The 18,134-nt window shown below is 37.8% G+C and overlaps 1 protein-coding gene across 1 annotated transcript in view; it reads left to right on the top strand.

Moving 5' to 3' along the window:
• Nucleotides 1-11,538, top strand: part of LOC126236353 (phenoloxidase 2-like) — a 173,536-nt gene extending 161,998 nt beyond the window's left edge. The window contains exon 12 of the mRNA XM_049945583.1: nt 11,226-11,538. Within this exon, the coding sequence (XP_049801540.1) occupies nt 11,226-11,489 (264 nt within the window). The 3' untranslated portion in view covers nt 11,490-11,538. The remainder of the gene's footprint in view (nt 1-11,225) is intronic.
• The last annotated feature ends 6,596 nt before the right edge of the window (nt 11,539-18,134 follow it).

The following is an 18,134-nucleotide window of genomic DNA, read 5'->3' as shown; positions in this document are numbered from 1 at the left end:
GCTGCATTGGAGGCACACATTGTGCAACACATTCTGAATGTGATGCCACAAACACTTCAGTGATTTGTGGAAAATGCTGTTTCTTGATTTCAACTTGTTGGAGAAAATGGTGGACAGCATAATGAACATCTTTTGCATCAGTCACATGGAAATTAATAATCCAATTTGATTTTGATTGATACTTTTTATGCAGTTTTTGGCCTCAGGACAATTAAAAACTGATTTTTCCTATCCAACGTGATATGACCTTGCCGTGGTGGATAGACTTACACAACTAACAGTATCACATCTGTACACCCATGCACACTGAGTAGTACAGTTTGTTTAACATGAAACATAGACCTTAGGCATTGTTGTATGATTAATTTGTCATTTGTAGTCGACCACTATTAAATCATGATGCTTACAGCGCCGTCTATTGCTACATGTTGTAATTATTTATTTTTCTTCTGCCATATGCTTTCCCCCTTCTCTGATAATATGCCGTTGCAGTTTGACATCATTCTGACCAGTGGTGTTGTTTCTGCAATGGCTTGAAAGTTTAACTTTAATTATAATCACCTGGCATACATATATGTTTATAAATGCTGTTAAACATGTTTACTCATACTGTGCTTCCAAATGATGTTTACACTGCTAGAACAAGTAAATTATTTTTCAATTTGTCTTAATTTTGTAAACTTGTATTTCCAATGTGCCACTTTGTAATATACCATTGTAATTGATAAATACTGTTAAAGCATCTGAAGAGCTCAAATTACATTGTCCATTGAAATAAAATTGTGGTTCTGACTGAAGGTAGTTGTTCTTTATTTTGCAAAAGTAATACAGCCACAGAAGAAACACTGACAACTATGGATAAAATTAAGTAAAATATTTCTTTATTTGGCAATATGATAACTTCTCTTTATTGTCAAATGAATTAAAATTTGAATGTATTGTATTGCCTCATTGTTAACAAAACACAGCTTCTAATATAAAGTTTAGTATTGCAGAGCAGAAGAAGCTCATGTTGGGTATAAAGTTAAATGGGTTCAAATTTATTTTGATAACAGCTGTCTTTCTCCTACAATCTTGTATTTAAATTTACAAGTTAACTTAAACCAGCTCAGAATTTCTCCAGCACTTCAAAACATTCCAAATTCCATAAATTCTTTCTCATATTTTAGTAAAGTATCTTCCATTCCATTAAAATTTGTGTTTCCTTAGCCTTAACTGATCAAGAACTTTTTTAAATTACTATTTCAAGAGTCAACTATAGCAACCAAATTTATTTATGAAACAAAACGGAACACACAGATACTATGATGTACAGTTTTGGGACCGTGACATTGATTCACACTTTAATGTCAACTCAACTTCTAATGTAAGTGACCTAATAAATGAGTTTGTATTTATCCACAATAATATGGTTATATAACCTCAGATTCTAGCAAACTCCTCTATGATGTACAGCATACATTGTCATTTATATGATGTTTATGTACAAATACATTTTAGTTGTGACAGTTAGACTCACTGTTCTAAGGATATTACAAATAGGACACTACACAACAGAGCATTGTTCATGTAGTAAAACTTGAAGACATGATTCCAAAAGTGAGTCATTTTTATACACAGAAACATAATACAAAATGGTGAACACTAACCACCTTCCAATGTAAATATGGCTTTTAGTGACAGGTCTCTGAAGAAATGTCTGGCTCACCTTTGATACAGCTCATTTCATTGAAGCAGACAGGCTGCATCTTTAAGGAAGTTGGATGTGACAGACAAGAAAGGAATTTGGAAGAAATTTGTTGTGGTCTATTGTAAGTGACCAATCCTGGAATTTTCCAGAACTGAAAATGGGAAACCACAGAAAAACATATTCACAGTTGCTGGTAGATGGATTCAAACCACCTTGCCTCCCAAATCTAGGGATTTCTGGCTGAGCACCTCAAGGTGCAGAGCTACCCCAATTGAGGGAGAACATGACAAAATTGGTCATTGTACATTGTTTTCAAAGAAAATGAAATGCACCAGAACAGAAGGTGGAATTCTTATAGAGCATATTTTTCCTTTGATTGTGAATGTTTTGTAATTTAATAGTGCATGAATATACAATTTTAAAATTTAACTGTGCATGGAATTTGTGGCTTCATTTATTGTAGTATTATAAAGTGTAAATAGATTATTGACAAAAGGGGGAGGGGGGGGGTCAGATGCAGGGCACAGTTGGCTCAGATGAATTCAAAGAGCCCGCTGAAAAAATCTTTTAGCAATGAATGAACTATAGAATGTGTTGTCATCACATACACCTTCTGCTCTTCATAAACCCCTTCACATAATTCTGTATCAGAACCAGTTTTAATAATTAAGTAGTGCCTGGATGGCCAGATTTGGTCTTATAATAACAAAATTTTAAGCAAATTTTTAAGGAAATGCAACCATTGTTGTTTGGGCTATATTTTTGTTGATCAATGAGATTTCTGGGCGGTACAGGCATATCTAAGTGTATTTTACCGCACTGATTTTAGTGTAATGTTATTTGCAATGACGTTCACCTCTCCACCGCCTCATGATATAGTGTAATAATGACTTCAATGCTAACATTAATGTGCTACTATTAACGTGCTACAGATGGGTAATTAAGGGATTATAGTACATATTTTTAAATTATCACAATGATAGTGGATGAATCAAAATCAATTTTTCTTCTTTCTTGTTTCAAATGTGTCCATAATTAGAAACTGTTAGAACAGCACATATTACAAAAATAATAAACATCAGTAATTACATTAAATTAGCCTATAAGTAAGAACTGAACTAACAAAACAAACTCTGAAATCAGTTAAGGCCAACAATACACAATAGCTAGTCCTCACTAAAGTAGGGACAGGCAAAAGCCAATAGTACTGCCAATATACACACAGTTTAAATCTATTAAATCTATCGATAACCTTATTGCCTGTCGATAGTGCACATTCTTTTTTCGTCATATGATTGAAAGTCAAGATATAAGGGATGATCAAAAAGTTTCCATTTCACAATGGTGCTTTTCAACAGACATGCTGCCTCATGCACATTCTTTATCCTCCAATGGATGCCTACCAGTATCGTCGTTCAGCAGCCAAGAAAAAGATAACAGCATGTTGGTCATATTTGGAGCCATTTGGTAATAAAATCATCATAGTTCATGTTTCTGCATTTACCTCACATGTGCCAAAGAGTCATGAATGCCAGACTAATCTCTTACTGACATGTTGATAGTGATATGTCTGTATTGGAATCTTGCTACATCATGTGGATCCTGCAGCAGCATCCTCAAACTGAAAGTTTTTGATCGCTCATTATAACTTCCAATTTCATTACATGGCAGTTGGGTCATGTGTAATTTAATTTAGGTGATAGGGAAGGTCAAGACCTGCCCCCCCCCCCTCCCCATCACACCCCACCCTCTGCCCCACTTTGGTTGTGTCCTTGCTATAAGAAACACCACTCATGACTTTTATATTTGTGTCCTCATTTGAAATAGGAATGACATTGCCATCATGTCTTCTTTTGCTCAGCATGTGCATTATGACAGTTAAATTCTGTGTTGCTCATGTTCAGTATTGATTTTGGAAGTCAGATAACTGTTCATCTTGCAGTGCATCTTCAAATATATTCTTATAGTCATTTTTCAAAACATATTCTTTAATAACATTTGTTCCTAGCAATAAAAGTCAGCTTCATTTGAACTGTAATTTGTTGACAAGACAGAAAAATAATAAGGCTTAGAGTATACTTCCATATTTTAGTGCAAAAGTTTTAAATAAGGTCTCATTTGACATAAAGCATACACTTGAGAACCTTTATAAATTCAACAGAAAATTAATACCTTACCTTATTGACTGCTTCTTCTACAAATTATTTGATTATCTAGATTCGAGGATTGATTATGTGCCTGACAAGTAGCAATTTTTATTATAAGCAAGTTTGTACTCTTAGGCACAAAGGCAGCTATTGTTCTATTATAAGTATCAACAAAGTGACATAGATATTAAGCAAAAAATAGGGATAAAAAATGAGCTATTTAATATAATTCAGGATGCAGCAGCTGATTTCTTTTTCAAAGTAATTACACTGCTGTTACTTTTACTATGCTAAATTTAGCTAGATTAATAGGTTCATCGCTGCATCACCCATACAGGTGATGGGTAAGCTTCCATAGGCCCCTGTGAACCACATATGGGTGATGCTCTTCTTGTTCAAGTTAATAGGATCTGCAGTTGCAATTTTCAAAGGAATTTAATGGAATAAACACAAGTACATATAACTGTAGGATATACAACATAAACATACAAACACTATACACATAATACTATACATGTTATTCACTTATATTTAGGATAACATATTACATTATACTAGGTTACCTGTTGTTTGTTAAAACATGCTAAATACACTTGAGGTTATTTTGGACACTTTGAACAATAGGTCATAGTTCTCCACACTAAATTGCAAAAATAAAGCAAGCTACATTTTAACATTCATGATTACATACAATAGCTGATAATAACAGGATGTTCCTAAGACAAATACAAATTTTCCATGTGTCCCCAAAATTGCCCTTTGAGCATATACTTTGTATGCCCCTTTCACCAAACTATACTGATGCACTACCTACTGAAATTTGTCCTTCTTCAAGGCTTTGGTGAGTAGATCAGCCAAGATCTCTTCTATACATAAACAGTCTACCTCAATATTCCTTTACTATCTGTGATCCCTTATAAAATGGTGCTTTGTATTGATGTGTTTGGTTCTTCAAGAGTTTGGTGAGTAGATCAGACAAGATCTCTTCTATACATAAACAGTCTACCTCAATATTCCTTTACTATCTGTGATCCCTTATAAAATGGTGCTTTGTATTGATGTGTTTGGTTCTGGCACTATTGACATCATTTTTGGCTAAGTTTATAGTTCTCAAGTTGACACAGAAAATCTTGGTGGGTTCTACACAGATATTAGGCTCTGTTTCACTTACTAGAGTCCTGAACCACAGTGATTCTTGATTTATGTTGATGAAGCCCTGTATTCAGCTTCTACAGTGCTCAAGGCTTTGGGTTTATGTCTTTTACAGGACCAAGACATAAGTCCTTTCATTAATCCAAAAAACATACAGGAATAGAATGTCTGTTCTCTAACTTACTTCCCCATTCTGCATCAGTATAGCCCCAAGTTTTATATTTCCCTTTTTGTAATATCATAATTTATAGTCTGTGGTTCCCCTTAGATATCAAAATACCCCTTTAATGACTTTGCAATGTTCCTCTCTTGGGCTTTTGCACAACCTGCTTACAACATTCATGGCAAAAGAGATATCGAGCCTTGAAATTTGTAACACATACAAAAGGCTCCCTACTGCTTCCAAAAGTGGTACATTTTCTTCATGCTTCACATCTGCTTCATTTCACATTAAGATGTCCCCTGGTTCTATCAGTGTAGAAACTGGTTTACAGTCACTCATTTCAAGCTTTTTCAAAACTTCCTGTATGATGATTGATTTATGTATAATTCTCCTGTATTCTGTAGTCATCATAGCCAAGAGCTGCTTTATCTCTTCCATGCCATGCATGTTAAACTTGTTTTGCAGTTGCTGTTGAAATGCTCCACCTATTTCTCATCTTCAGTTACAATGAAGAAATCATTCACCCTATAGCCATTACTGTGGCCTCTTCTTTACTTCTTTTACAATGGATACCACCAGGATCTACCTTGCAGTGTTTCATATCCATCTTTATAAAGTTAAAAAAAGAGCGAATAAACACAAAGATGGAAGTAAAAAGTTTTGTTAATAAGTTCCCTCTGTTTCAATCCATAATCCATTTTAAAAAAATGATAAAAGCACAAAAGTAAATTTTTGAGGAAACACATTTTTGTAAATATCATACCAAATTACTAATTAAATAGATGAGATAATTTGACATTAACACAGCTTTATTAGGCACAATTCCAGTTGTGGGTTTGACTTTTCTAAAATTTTCATTGTTTGTTTCAGAATAGAGGGCCAAAGTTTCCAAGTTTTTTTCAAAAGACAATAAATGCAAAGATGGAAGATAAATGTTTTATTAATGCACATATTCAAATTGATTTTTACCTGTTGCTTTTTTTACTTTTAACATTGATTTGCAAAGAAAGCTACATTATTGCTTAATTTGCAGTTTACATTTACGTAAATGTTTGATAAGTAGAAGTGCACAAAAGCAACAGATACTGCTGAAATACAACACAAAATACTGGCAACAGCAATACTAAACTGTAAATCTATTAGTCACTTTCAACAATGTTCTTATAAAACTCTTCTGCTCCTTATGGTATGTTAAAATACCTCACAAGTTTTTGGACATAATTTTTCTTTTCCTTGCTGGCCATTTCCCTCTTTTCCAAGGTGGCTGCTTTCCTCATTTCCTGGCTGCAGTTTCTCGGTTTCTATACCTCAACATCTTCAGGACTTCCATTGTAAGTGTCTGATACTGACAACAATACCTTCTTCTTAGACTCTCCATAACCCATCCCTTTTGAACATCTTGGATCATAACTCTTTCAGAGCAATGGTTTTTTTCTTTACTTCCCTATCCTTACTTAGAAAATTGATAATGCCATCTTGTTCTAGCACTTTATAGTATTCAGTCAGTGAAGGAATTTCGTATTTTTTCCAGTATTGTTTATCCACTCCACTGAACACTGTCAGGATTATAGCGGTGACCATGAATAGGGAAATAATACACTACTTTGTCAAATTTTCTGCTTTCTTCCTTGAAGGCCATTACTGTGCACATCATTATTGTATTTTTATTGTATTTTTTATTTTTTGGTGCAAGAGTCAGAAAAAGAATAAATTTCAGTTGGACCATTTTCTGAGTGGGATGCCTCAAGTTTTCTGACAAAATCCTTTAGAGCAGAGGCCACTTGGTTGCATCCTTTCAGTCCATCTATTTCAAGACAAGAATAAAATGTAACCCTTTCCTTTGTCCATGCTCAAGAATTAATCATAATGCATAAATTGCATAGTCAAACCTGTCTTGAACAGAATAATTCACCCACAGAGATCTCTGGTGTTGGCTGATCCTGTTTTATATCAAAATTTGCCATGTTGGACTTTCCCCCTTCATTATTGCACAAACCTTTTATGCTCAACATTTGTGCAACCTGTAGTTTGTTATCAATTGATTTTTTTCTCCAGATCTTGTTCACTTCAAGAATCTGTCTTTGGACATCACTGATGTTGCTTGAAATGTTGCAGCACATATAAGAACTGTCTTGCCATTTTTTTCCTTGTGCTGTACTTTAATGAAACAATTTTCTACTTTTTGCTTATTTCTTGATGTTCCTCCTCCCTGACAAAGCTAGGTCAAATTGAACAGTAATCAGAAGTTAATTATGTTGTGTAAACCACTAATATCTTTCCATTGTTGGTTCTGCTAGCTTTTATGTTCTATTGTTTTTGCAGAAAGCTCTCTCATGTTATCATTAAAAATGATGTCCTAAATTGTTATTCTCCTTCAGATCTCCCAGAACCCATGCACATTGCATTTATTAATTTTTTCTTAACTGTCTAAGAGCAAATATCAAGTTGTGCAAAAACTCGTATGTTTCAGAACTTTATACCAACAGTAAATATTGGCTGTTGATCAAACCATTTCAACATGTCATGCATGACAACAAGTTGATGTGTACCCTCAAAAATCTAAATTTTGAACAAATGAGCATTTATCAAATAAAAAAAAAAATGCTCCTCAAATACTTTTCTTCAATTGCCAAATCTTCTCTTTTCCTATATGTGTTTTTCTGACTTCTTCTGGTGGGCTCACGTATCTTTTTTCACCTAATTTCCCATCTAAGTAAGCTGTCTTCACATCCATTTGATGAAAAAGTAAATCTTCTTTTACTGCTAGGGCTAAAAGCTATGTAAGTGATTCATGTTTTAGCATTGGTGAAGACGTATCTCTGTAGTCTATCCCGTGTTTTTGTGAACTTCTCTTGACTACAAGTCATGCCCTGTATTTTATTGCTGTTTTCTCAGGAATTTTTTTGTTAAACATCCATTATTCCTTTAATGGTTTATTTCATACTGGCATCTCAACCAATTCAACAGTTTCATTTCGATGAAATTACTCCAATTCTCTTTCCATAGCTTTTCTTGATTGTTGAGAATGAAGACCAGTCATAGCACCTACAACTGTTGAAGTTCATCATTAAAATAATAGGCTATGTATATTTCATTACCAGTGTACACTTTAGGTTTAGGTACATGAGAGGAACATCTTAAATAGTTGATTAAATCAGTGTGCCGAACCGAGACTCGAACTCGGGACCTTTGCCTTTCGTGGGCAAGTGCTCAGTTTGCAGAAGAGGTTCTGTGAGGTTTGGAAGGTAGAAGACGACGTACTGGTGGAATTAAAGCTGTGAGGACAGGTTGTGAATCATGCTTGGGTAGCTCAGTCAGTAGAGCACTTGCCTGCGAAAGGCAAAGGTCATAAGTTCGAGTCTCAGTCCGGCACACAGTTTTAATCTGCCAGGAAGTTTCATATCAGTGCACTCTCTGCTGCAGAGTGATAATGTCACTCTGGAAACATCCCCCAGGCTGTGGCTAAGCCATAACTCCGCAATATCCTTTCTTCCAGGAGTGATAGATCTGCAGGTTCGTAGAAGTTTGGGAGGTAGGAGACGAAGTACTGGTGGAACTGAAGCTGTGAGGATGGGTTGTGAGTTGTGCTTGGGTAGATCAGTCAGTAGAGCACTTGCCTGCGAAAGGCAAAGGTCCCGAGTTCGAGTCTCCGTCTGGCACACAGTTTTAATCTGCCAGGAAGTTTCATATCAGCATACACTCCACTGCAGAGTGAAAATCTCATTCTGATCTTAAATAGTTTCTTCCTCTTCTTCATCTTCTAGAAGTTCATCCTCATAGAATTTATGTATGCATCCATTACCACCTTCCTCTTCCTCTTTTTTTAATTAATTGTGATAATTCTCAAGGAATCTGACATCTCTACGGCCAACGACTTCTTATTGGTAGCACTTATTATTCATTAACCTTCGAGTCTTCAACATTATATGTATGTGTGTGTGTGTGTGTGTGTGTGTTCCTTACGCTTTGTGTTGTATTTTACTCTCAATTGTATTAGGACTTGTACCACAGCCTCACACCCAAAAGTTTTTAAGTCTCATAGATTTGGTTTCTTCCCTATCCCAACTTTGTAGTGGTTTTTATTTTTTACCCTCTGGTGGGCAAAGCCTTTCATTTGTCATCACATCTTGCTATTTTCTTATATTCCACACCTCCCTTTTAACGTCTGATTATATGAAAACAAACACCTGTGTACAGTGTACGTTCCATGACTTGCTCTCTACTTACCACTATTCTGTCAAGATCATCTTTCCTTGTACTACACAAGGACTGTGAAATGTTGTTTGCCTAAGCACCATGTAACACTTGAGACTGTTAACCCAACTTCTGCCCAAAAAACATTTAGGTAATCCAGAATAAGTTAACAAACTTCTTTCCTTTTCAACAATAGTCCTTTGCTCTCTATGCAACTTCATTCTGAGATGGGCTGTGTCTGACAGTGGTTTGATGTCTAATTTCTACTTCCTTCAAATATTTCATGAATTTCTGGTTGGTATACTCTGTCCCATCAGATCTGATGTTTTTAATCTTCTTTCACATTTCTCTTTCTAACATATTGTGGAAATTATGAAAAATATCACTCCCTGATCTTTATAACTTCAAAAGTAAACTTAGTTACATCCATATGCATGAACTGGCAGATCACCTTGGTTCTTCTTTTACTAGGCTTAGAGGGCAACATAGTCAATGTAGTCTTTTCCCATTGTATACCTATTTCACAGGCTTCCTTGCATTTACTGCCATCTTCCATTCCTGATGCCATATCCTTTAATATTGTCATCCCTTTTTTGTGTAGGTTTTTAAACTTTCTGTGCCATAATAAACCTTTTGTTGAGTACATAGAATGGTGTGCATCTTCAAATACACCTTTAGTAATATCTAACTTGATAATTTGCCTCTCATTTGCACCACCACTGTAATTTTTTCGTATTGATTAATTATTTTTGCTCCATTTCTACCAAAGATTACTCTGTTGTCCTTCTTGATTGAGTATTTCACTTGCACATAAAAAGTTAGATGTGACATCTTTTACATAGTAAACATCACATACTACAATACTCCATATCAATCAAATCTGAGCTTCTGAATCAAACAGAAGCATCACTTTGCTTCCACAATATACTGTATCCAACATCTGTGTGAAGTTTGTTTCTTCTTAGCAGTTCTCAATGTGTCAGCAAACTTCTATCTTTGAAACATGTCACTGATATGTTTGAAATGCAGTACCTTTCTTATAGAATGTCAGTCAGATGTCTTAGCCAATAAAGGCAGCAGATATATTCACTACTCGCTGAAATGTCTTAAAGTTCTTCAGTCTGATTGCATTACATAGTTCACCATACAGACCATGAATGAATGTGTCTTGTGCTCTCTGATCTGGCCGAGCAAGTTAATGGGTTTTCTGATTTGTCTCCTGAGTTCATTGGTCTGGGCATTAATGCCAAAAATTGTCTCTGTGAAATTTGATTCTATACTCATACTAAATCTTTGATAAATGCTCATTTAAAATTATCAGAAGCTACTTTCTTATGCATATGCTCCAAATATTTTCATTCTCACATTTGTGAACTCATCAGAAGCAGACCATGAACACAATATAGCTGGTGCCATACTATTTTCACTTGTTTGGACCAGTGAAAGTACCTTTGTCGCGTCAAAAAGTTTGCACTTGATTATTTTCACTCATTTAGATCACTCAAAGAACATTTGTGATGTTAAAAAGTTTGCACATAATGAGGTGCTGTGAAGATGAAAATGTTCCACATCAAATAAGTCTGTTTTCTTCCTGAAGTGCATCCATTAAGAGGACCAAGTGTGTTGCATAGCAAGGTGAACATGTCAAAAAAAAGGTAACAGACATTTCTGTATATACTTTTCTAAAATTAAAGAGAAAAGCTATAATGAAACTCTTGCTTTTTAATAAATTACTAAAAAGTAAGTTCTGTCAAGTGAATATCAATAAAAATCTCTACAATAAGCATTTCATAAAGAATTTGCTGTGCTTCAATGACATTACATATGAAAAATTATCTGAATGATCAGTGTCTTATATAACTACGTTTTCCATTCATAGGTAGATCAACCTCCACCTGAGGGATGTCGGGCAAGTCACAGTTACTGTGGTTTGCGTGATAGAATGTATCCTGACAAAAAGCCAATGGGATTTCCATTTGACCGTATGCCTCGTAGTGGTGTGAATACTCTTCAGGAATTCCTAACTCCTAATATGGGAGTTTTGGATGTGATGATAAGACATTATGGAAAAACAGCAATTTCATTGCTACTGACACGAGATGATTGGGAAAAATTTGTGGCTGATAGCCAGTACAGAGTATGAGACATTATCAGTTCTATTTGTGATGTGCCTGACACATAGCATTGATATAAATTTGATTATCTTGAAAAAGTCACAGTGTGTATAATAAAAAGCTAACTGTCATTTTCAAGTCTTTAATAAACAATGTTTAATTTGTAATCTTCTGGATGAGAGAAAAAAGATTTCAGTTAAAATATGTTTCGCATTTCAGTTAACAGATTTGCATATATTATCAACAAGAAATGTGCTATGTAACTTTTCACAATTTTTTCAATTTTTAAGTACTGTAGTGGGCCGGGCTGCACTGATTACTACAGCAGGCTGAAAGAGTTGTTCTTCTAGTGGTCATGATGGCAATTGTGTTCCCAACTGGTCATTGCGGGCTCAGTGTTTTGGCATAGGCTATTGCAGTCCTTTGCAGGTGAATGTAGCTGTAGCAAGATAGACAGCTTGCATCTAAATGCCTTATTACCCTAACAAGTTACTACAGTTACAGGTGCACATAAGCATACGACGCCATGGCCCAGTGTCAACCCAAGGTATCCATACACCATTGCCATGGTCTGTCTTGTCACTACAGTAGTGGTGTTACAAGGCTGAGGACAACAGAAGCAGCTACCCCAATAGTGCCAAGTGGCCTTGCATGGTCCACATACTTCAACAGTGCCACATCACATGTGACTACTTATGTCATTACTACACTGTTAGTGGTGTCACTACATCCTGCACAGCTGAACAAGTGTTGAGTACTGGCAGATGCCCAGTGTTTTGGTGTCTGAAGGAGCTTCAGTTCAATTCTTGCCTCATCCAGTAGTGGTCTGCTCCAGAAAGAACTTTGGCTGCCACACAGCAGAAGCCACCACATAGTGGATGCTGATTGGAAGCCTAGCTGTGGTCACATCTCAAGCTGCTGGACGACCCACTTTTGTACAAAACAAGGCAGGTCTTGTTGTTGATGTCACATAAGCAACTTGCCAGGTGCCATCAAAATGTCTGAGTGACAGTCGTTGCCACAGTGTCTGGGTCTTGGTTGTGTAGCTGCTGGGCACGGCGTAAGTGATGAGCTTTGTCTGGATTTCTGCATCGGACCCTAGCTTGTGCCTGCACTGCTATACTCCTCCCTTCCTGGAGTAATTCAGCCCACTGAATTGTTGTGTAGCTAAAATCTGGTTGCAACAAAGGAGCTGGTCCTGCAGTTCATATTTTATATAATGCTAGTCTGGAGAGGGTTCTAAGTTAGCTGCTGCATATCTGTACTCTTTGTTCCAATATTTATATTTGCACTATTTTCACTGTTCTGCCATCTTGGGTTCAGACACTTGGACACAATTACAAACAACAAATCTCTCTATAGTTTATATAGTGCTAGTCACTAGCTGGTTCTGTAAATTATGTGAATGTTCTGTAATGCAGAAATTGGTATATCTAATATACGTTACTACACTTGTCTCCAATGGTTACTGTTGTCCACACAAGTCGTGTTTCATTCAATTTTTCAGAACCCACCCACTGCATCCTGCAAAATTTTCTACACAATCTCACTAAATCGCTAAGTGGAGCTAGTCCACGGGGTTGTAGGAGTCTGGGAAGCATCCTAGAACATTACAGAACTATATATCCACTCTTTCTCATGTGTTATACTGTTTGACTCATGCTTAATCTAAAAAATGTGCCACTTATCCTAACATAGTTAACACACTTGCAAAATATTTAAATGTTGCAATACATAACATCAACACTTGCCTACCAGACTAAATTAAAAATGTGAAGTTTCTGCTACACACATCACAACATTACACATTCCCTGTAATTAGACTTTTCATTTAGAAGTTTATTTCACCTACTAACTAATCACTCACTTTAACAACAGCAAAATGTTTCCTTTATGCTCCTATCCAGGCCTCTTGCATGAATGCAACATCTTCTATGATTTGAATCTCAGCATCCACATGCATTTAAGCACAGACATACCTATAAAATATGCATGCACATGTTCATAAGAAGAGCTTAACCTAAACTATTCACAAAAGTAAATGTTGCAGAGGAAATGATGAGAGTGGTTAAAGGCCATTTGTTGTGATGGCATTACTTCATAATAAAATGTGAATCAATTTATTATATTTGTATTTGTATTTCTTTATTGGTCCTGTAAATCGTGTTTAGGTACATATTTTGCACAAACGACGTAGGACTAGTCAGGTTGGTACAGTATATACAACATCATACACATTGTTATTTTGAAAGGAAAAATAATTAAAGATTATTCAATACATGTTGAATATTGATGACAAATTTCATATAATGAAATAAAATGATAGACTTATTAAGAATATCTGAGCAGTTACACTACACTTTTCTGGTACTCTAAAAACTCGGAAAAAGAATAGAAGCAGTGGTCAAGCAAGTACTCTTTCAGTTTCACTTTAAACTTTTGTACTCGTAAATTTTGCATCTGTTTCAAATAGGATGGCATGTGATTGTACAGCATTATGCCAGTGTGATACACTTCTCTCTTACAAATGTTTGCACTTACTGTATTGACATGCAAGTAATGCTTATGCCTAGTATCATGAGGGTGATAAATCACAGTTATACGTGAAGATATTTCCATCTTTTAAAATACTTCCTTTTGTGAAATTTAATATTTCATACATATATAAGCAAGGAAGAGGCAGTATATTGAGATTTTTAAATATTGGTCTAAAGGAGTCTCTGTACTTAGCATGGTTTATTATTCTAAAAATCTTTTTCTGTAGCCTAAATGTTTTGCTTGTACCTACAGAGTTCCCCCAAAAGATAATGCCGTACATCAGCAGTGACTGAATACTGCCATGGTACATTGTGATCACAGATGCAATAAATCTAAACAATCTGTAAAGTTATTTACACTGGGAAGGTGAGATATAATTGTTACATCTCACTTCTGACACCAATTGTAACAGAGTATGTGGTTGGGGATGGGGAGAGAAACTTCTGACACCAATGTTAGTGTATAAAATGACAGAGAAGGGGGAAGATGGTTGTTACATATGCCTCGTGGCGGAAGAGTGCAGGAGGTCGAGCAGTCAGGATTAGAGAGTGGGCAACCAGGCCTGCAAGCTAAATGACAAAACAGGAAATTAAGTACAATAAAGAGGATATATTTCAATATGCGGAGTACAAAGGGCGCGCCTAGGGTCGGAAGTTAGCAGGTTTAGGCCAGTCTAGGAGGTTGAACAAGTAATTAAAATGGGCAACGGGAGGGGAAGTGGTTCATGTTAACTTACATTGGTGGCCAGTTGTGAAAAGCTGGGCCAGAGGCTCTGCCTTCCAAAAAGACGTCTGTTCTGCTCGAAGTCTGGATTCCAAGAGTGAGAGGTAACTGTGTTCTGCACCGTAGACTACTCCAGCGTGCACACACGTGATCGGTATCCCACGAACGCTGTTGGCTAAAACCAATGGCGTGAATTCGCTAGCAGTTTCAGCAGAGGGCTCAGGGCGTCTCCTGTCAGCAGCTTTAACAGAACAGAACCGCCTCGGTATTGAAAGACAAGCGTCGCATAGAAACGGCGTGAATTACTCTGGTAGAAAACTTGTAAAGATTCCAATAATTTTTTTTAAATGTTGACCCTCATAATAATTTTTTCCGTAGATTTGTGTAAGTTTTGTTTGTTTTGTGGTCAGGAGGCCACACAACTTTTAATTATCAAACAAATCATCTGACTAGCTAACTAACTAACAAAACATCCTACTTACTAACGAGTGAACTCATTAACTAATAGAGTAAACAAAGTAAAAGACTAACTGAAGAAAAGACTAACCCACTCGCTAACTAAAGATGAACGTATTCCAGTTTAAGATTTGGTGGTCCAGAAAAGGAACGACTGGTTTCGTATTATTGTTGATTATTGGCAAATCCTCGCAAGTAAATGAATTTCGGGGTGCTTTTGCCTCTCACTTTCGTCCTGCTTGTTGTCCGTAAATCCCTTGCATCTCACCGTTTTATGAAATCAAATGTTCAAAGTGATGACCTCCAACTTCGATGCATTTATTGACTCGTGCTGTAAATCACTGCACACATCTTGATAACATGATATAAGAAAGTAGGCCTCCGCAGCCAGTGTCATAGTGATTAAAATTCTTCTGGGTATTATGCCGCGTCATTGCTAAAAACCAACAATAATAATAAACTAATACCGACGTTTCGGTCGAATTGCAACGGCCTTCCTCAGGGCACGACTGGTTTTGCATGCTGCTGCTGCTCACATCTATTACTTTCCCCTCTTTGGGGAAGTGTGAGGGGGAGTTTGTAGCCTTTCGGCTTTTACTCCCCTGTGACTTGTGTGTGTGATTTTTCTATAGTTTTTTGGTGTCTGTGACTTGTGATGTTTGTTGTGAGTGAGTCTGGTACTTGCCTGGGGTAGGCGAAAAGATTGGTGTTATATGGGAAGGAACTGGATTAGGGATTGGATATTGGGATTTTCTCTTCGACTTAATCGTCGAAGATCGTCATAGGGCGCTTATGCTTATCGCGGGACATGTCATACCGACCTAGGGAGTGGATGAGCGCGTTTCCGGATCTGGAAGAACCCTCATAGAAGGCCCTTGCCAGATCCTGGAAACGCTCTCTCAGGAGTGGGATTTCGGCTGCGGCGTGCAAGTCGTCTGTGGGGAATCCGAGAGGTAGGTGCAGTGCCCCTCTGAGGGCGCGGTTCTGCAGCCTCTGGAGTTTGTCCAGGTGCTGCTTTGCCGCGTATCCCCAGACGGGGCACGCATACTCCATTACCGGCCGGATCAGGGCCTGGTAAACATTTACTGCTACTGGGCAGGGAAGGGAGCTGGTTGTGTTCAGGGTAGGGTATAGGATGGACATTCTGGCGCAGGCCTTCCTGTGGACCTCGTCTATGTGGGGTTCCACGTAAGACGAGAGTCCAAGGTTACGCCAAGGTACTTGGCGGTTCTGCGCCAGGGGAGTTGGATTCCATTTAGGTGAAGGTGGAGGGGGGGACGTTGAGGAGGTTCGCGCCTTCCGAGCCTGCGGGTAATCAGCATTGCCTGCGTCTTCTCAGAGTTGATGGTGATGCGCCAGCGACGGGCCCAAGTTTCCGTGTCATCTAAAACCTTTTGTAGCCTACGGATGACCAGGTCCTTGTTCGCGTTTCTCGTGTAGAAGGCTGTATCGTCAGCGTACTGTGCAGTGTGCACCAGGGGGGCCGTTGGTTTTGCATGGGGATAGGTGCGTCTATTTATTACAGACGATCGATGTCTGACGTCACTGTTGTAAAACTTTTAACTGGCCCCCTAATATGATTGGTTAGTCATGATGAAAGGGAAGGTGGAAGAAAAGAGGCTATTCGTGGATGTCCATGTCGTCAACGATTAGTAGCTGTCCGCCAATCAGCGTTCGGCTTGTGGTCGGCAAGTTTTCCTCCTGGTGTGCGCAGAAGTGGACTGACAATTGCTCTACAGCTGTTTGTGCAAATACGTCCGTGTCTCGTGTAGCTTCTACCCTGCGACCGCTCGCGGCCCGTTGGATTGGGATGGCCGGCAGCCAGAACGCCGGGAGTGTGTAGCCATCTTCTCTGTTGATGTTGTCAGGCTGCTTAATAATTTCGATCGCCTCCCGTATTTTGCGTTCTCGCATCCACGATTCTTTCGCCAGTAGTCGGACTTCCTGGAACCTGATAGGTTGTCCACAGTCACGGTGGTGTTCCGCTATCGCCCATTTATTATGTTATTGTAATCGTATATAGCGTTCGTCTGCTACTCGTAAGCTGACAGGTCTCCTTGTTTCTCCCATGTAGGCAGCTCCACACTCACACTGTAATTCATAAACACATGCAGTGCTAAGATTGTTGACTATATCCTTGGATCCTTTCATTCCGTGGATCCTGTGACTGCTTCGAAAAATCGGCACCTATCCCCATGCAAAACCAGTTGTGCCCTGAGGAAGGCCATTGCAATTCGGCCGAAACGTCGATTTTAGTTTATTATTGTTGTTAGTTTTTAGCAATGACGCGGCATAGTACCCAGAAGAATTTTAATCACCTTGATAACATGTCTGGTGTAATTGCAGTGCAAGCATCTCTTATTCTTTGCATCATGTTTACGTGAGTGATTGGCGTTTCCTGATAAACAATATCATTTAGATAACCCCATAAGAAAAAATCTGGCGAGGTGAGATCAGGCAATCTGGCTGGCCAATTCACAGGACCTACCCTGCTGATCCATAGACCATGGTAAAGTCGATATAGTACATCGCGCGCAACTAATGGATAATGTGCTGGACAACAATCATGTTGAAACCACATGTTTTGTCGAAGTTCGATGTTCAGGTCTTCAAGTAGATCTGGCAGTTCATTTTCAAGTAGGTTTCGATATTTGTTGCCATTCAAATTATCGTCGATAAAATATGGACCGATCAGTTTATCGCCAATTATACCACACCAAACTTTAACTGACCAAGGTCGCTGATGGTTACCTTCTCGAATCCTGTGTGCGTTCTGTTCACTCCAGTAATGCATGTTATGGTGATTAACTTCGTCGAAGTTTGTGAATGTTGCCTCATCAGAGAAAAGTACTCTGGCAAAAAAGTTTTGGTTTGTTTGCATCCGCTGAACTGCCCAGTGACAAAACGTTAGACGGTTTTGGGAAGTCATCCCCATGTAGTTCCTGAAATTTGTGGAG

Source organism: Schistocerca nitens, chromosome 2 (genome assembly GCF_023898315.1).
Source record: "Schistocerca nitens isolate TAMUIC-IGC-003100 chromosome 2, iqSchNite1.1, whole genome shotgun sequence".
NCBI classification, from domain to species: Eukaryota; Metazoa; Arthropoda; class Insecta; order Orthoptera; family Acrididae; genus Schistocerca; species Schistocerca nitens.
Note: the sequence above shows the minus strand (reverse complement) of the source record. Positions and strands in the feature narration are given on the sequence as shown.